Below are 1,949 nucleotides of genomic sequence, written 5' to 3' on the forward strand. Positions count from 1 at the left end.
CTTAGGTCGATTTTTATATCAGAATCTCATCTTTGTGAAAAGTTCCCTCTATCTGTACTGTATTTTATTGAATATAAGCCCTCGATGTATAAAATATATAAACATTTTATTTCAACGTATACAAAAAATATATCTACCTGCTTTACAGCATGGCGGGAGACGGGGAGGGGNTTGACCTTATTTTCGTTGATCTTATTACCTGTCACCCTTATTTACATGTGACTAATTGCCATGCTGGGCCAAGAGTTCTGGTCGGATTAATGCGTTTAAAACTTTGGTCGATAAACGCAAGAGAAGTAGCTCGAAAGGTGGTATATAGTTGCACCCATTGCTTTAGGTACAAGCCAAAGTTGCTGACCCAAATAATGGGAAATTTGCGTAAGGACCGACTATTATCTGTAAGACCGTTCTTAATATCCGGCATTGATTTTTGTGGCCCAATTTATACATGGTATAAAATTCGTGGCAAGCCTCCCTACAAAACTTATGTAGCTGTGTTTGTTTGTTTTTCGTCCAAAGCTGTCCGCATAGAAGCGGTTTCTGATCTGTCCACGAATTCTTTTATTTATTGCTTCAAAAGGTTCATCGGGAGGAGAGCACTACCGGAGAAGGTCGTGTGCGACAACGCCACAAATTTCGTCGGAGCCGAAGCCAAGTTGGGGGAGCTACACGAAATGTTCTTCATCGAAGCGAAGCGAAGGGAAATACTGGACTTCGCCGCGGATCAAGGCGTCAAGTTCGAATTCATCCCCCCGCGCGCTCCTCACTTCGGCGGTTTGTGGGAGGCAGCAGTAAAACCTACAAAGAACCTGCTCCATCGTACCATCGCGCACGCCAATTTAACTTTCGAAGAGTTGACCACCGTGTTAGTGGAAATCGAAGCCATCCTAAATTCAAGACCAATAGCTCCTATGTCCGAAGACCCCAACGACGGGGAGGCACTTACACCAGCGCATTTTCTAATCGGTTGCGCACTCTAAGCCGTACCCGAGCCTTCCACCAACGACGAGAACCCGCCGTACTCAAGGCGAAGTCAACGCATATCTTGCCTAAAGGATCGATTCTGGTGTGCATTCCGGCGAGAGTATCTGCTCGAGCTTCAGAGCAGAGCCAAATGGTCGAAACCTCAGCGCAACGTCGAGGTTGGTTCCATAGTGATCGTCCACGAGGACAATTTTCCCCCACAGAAGTGGCTGCTGGGCAGAGTTGCCGATGTCGTTACAGGGACCGATGGAATGGTGCGTGTTGCAAATATACGAACATGCAATGGTATCATTCGCCGTGCTATACATACAGCCTTATTCACGAACGATAGGCAACACGAACGATTCGTCTGCAGGGGCATGCTTCAAAAATTAGTCCGGCGGCATCATTTTAGCCGGTTTAAATGCAACCGAGACCATTGCAACGTAATGTATGAAAAGCAAGACGAAGGCGACCGATAGAGCTTAAAATCGCAATCAGAGAGGTTGTCGTCTGCAGACGAATCGTTTGGTTTGCCTATCGTTCGTGATACAGAATAAGGCCCTTAAGCTGGCATTACTACCTTTGCATTGAACGACACTGGTCGTGTCAACGGGGCCGGTATGTTCGGGCAGATCACAATTACATTGAAATATTAAGTTGCACTTCTACTATTACTTTTAATACTTTAATACCTTTTTTTGAATTATCTAGATGAATTTCGTAATGTACATAAGTTAGTGCCTAATATGCTGTGTATGACAACCCCATGAACTTATAAAGTTGTTGTACCATCATACTTATACTCATTAAAGTCAGTCGTTCGAAAACCACAGCCAGTAACACCTGTTTCATTTTCGCTATAGCTACTAACTTGCCGGAGTTTATAGTCCCGAACCTTTGTACGTTTTCGTTTAAACGTTTATATCAAAAGCAGCAAAAACCCCTGCTGCAACAAATAAGTTAAAGCCATTATTAAAAATATG

The 1,949-nt window shown here is 44.0% G+C and overlaps 1 protein-coding gene across 1 annotated transcript; it reads left to right on the forward strand.

Annotated features, from left to right (window-relative positions):
* The first annotated feature begins 544 nt into the window (after window positions 1-544).
* LOC108354234 (uncharacterized) lies at window positions 545-980 on the forward strand. Its single transcript, XM_017605426.1, has one exon. The coding sequence runs from the start codon at window positions 675-677 to the stop codon at window positions 978-980; it is 306 nt and encodes a 101-aa protein (XP_017460915.1). The 5' UTR covers window positions 545-674.
* Window positions 981-1,949: the final 969 nt, after the last annotated feature.

This window comes from Rhagoletis zephyria, unplaced genomic scaffold (assembly GCF_001687245.7).
Source record: "Rhagoletis zephyria isolate East Lansing unplaced genomic scaffold, Rhagoletis_zephyria_1.1 Rzeph_scaffold_34287, whole genome shotgun sequence".
Taxonomy (NCBI): domain Eukaryota; kingdom Metazoa; phylum Arthropoda; class Insecta; order Diptera; family Tephritidae; genus Rhagoletis; species Rhagoletis zephyria.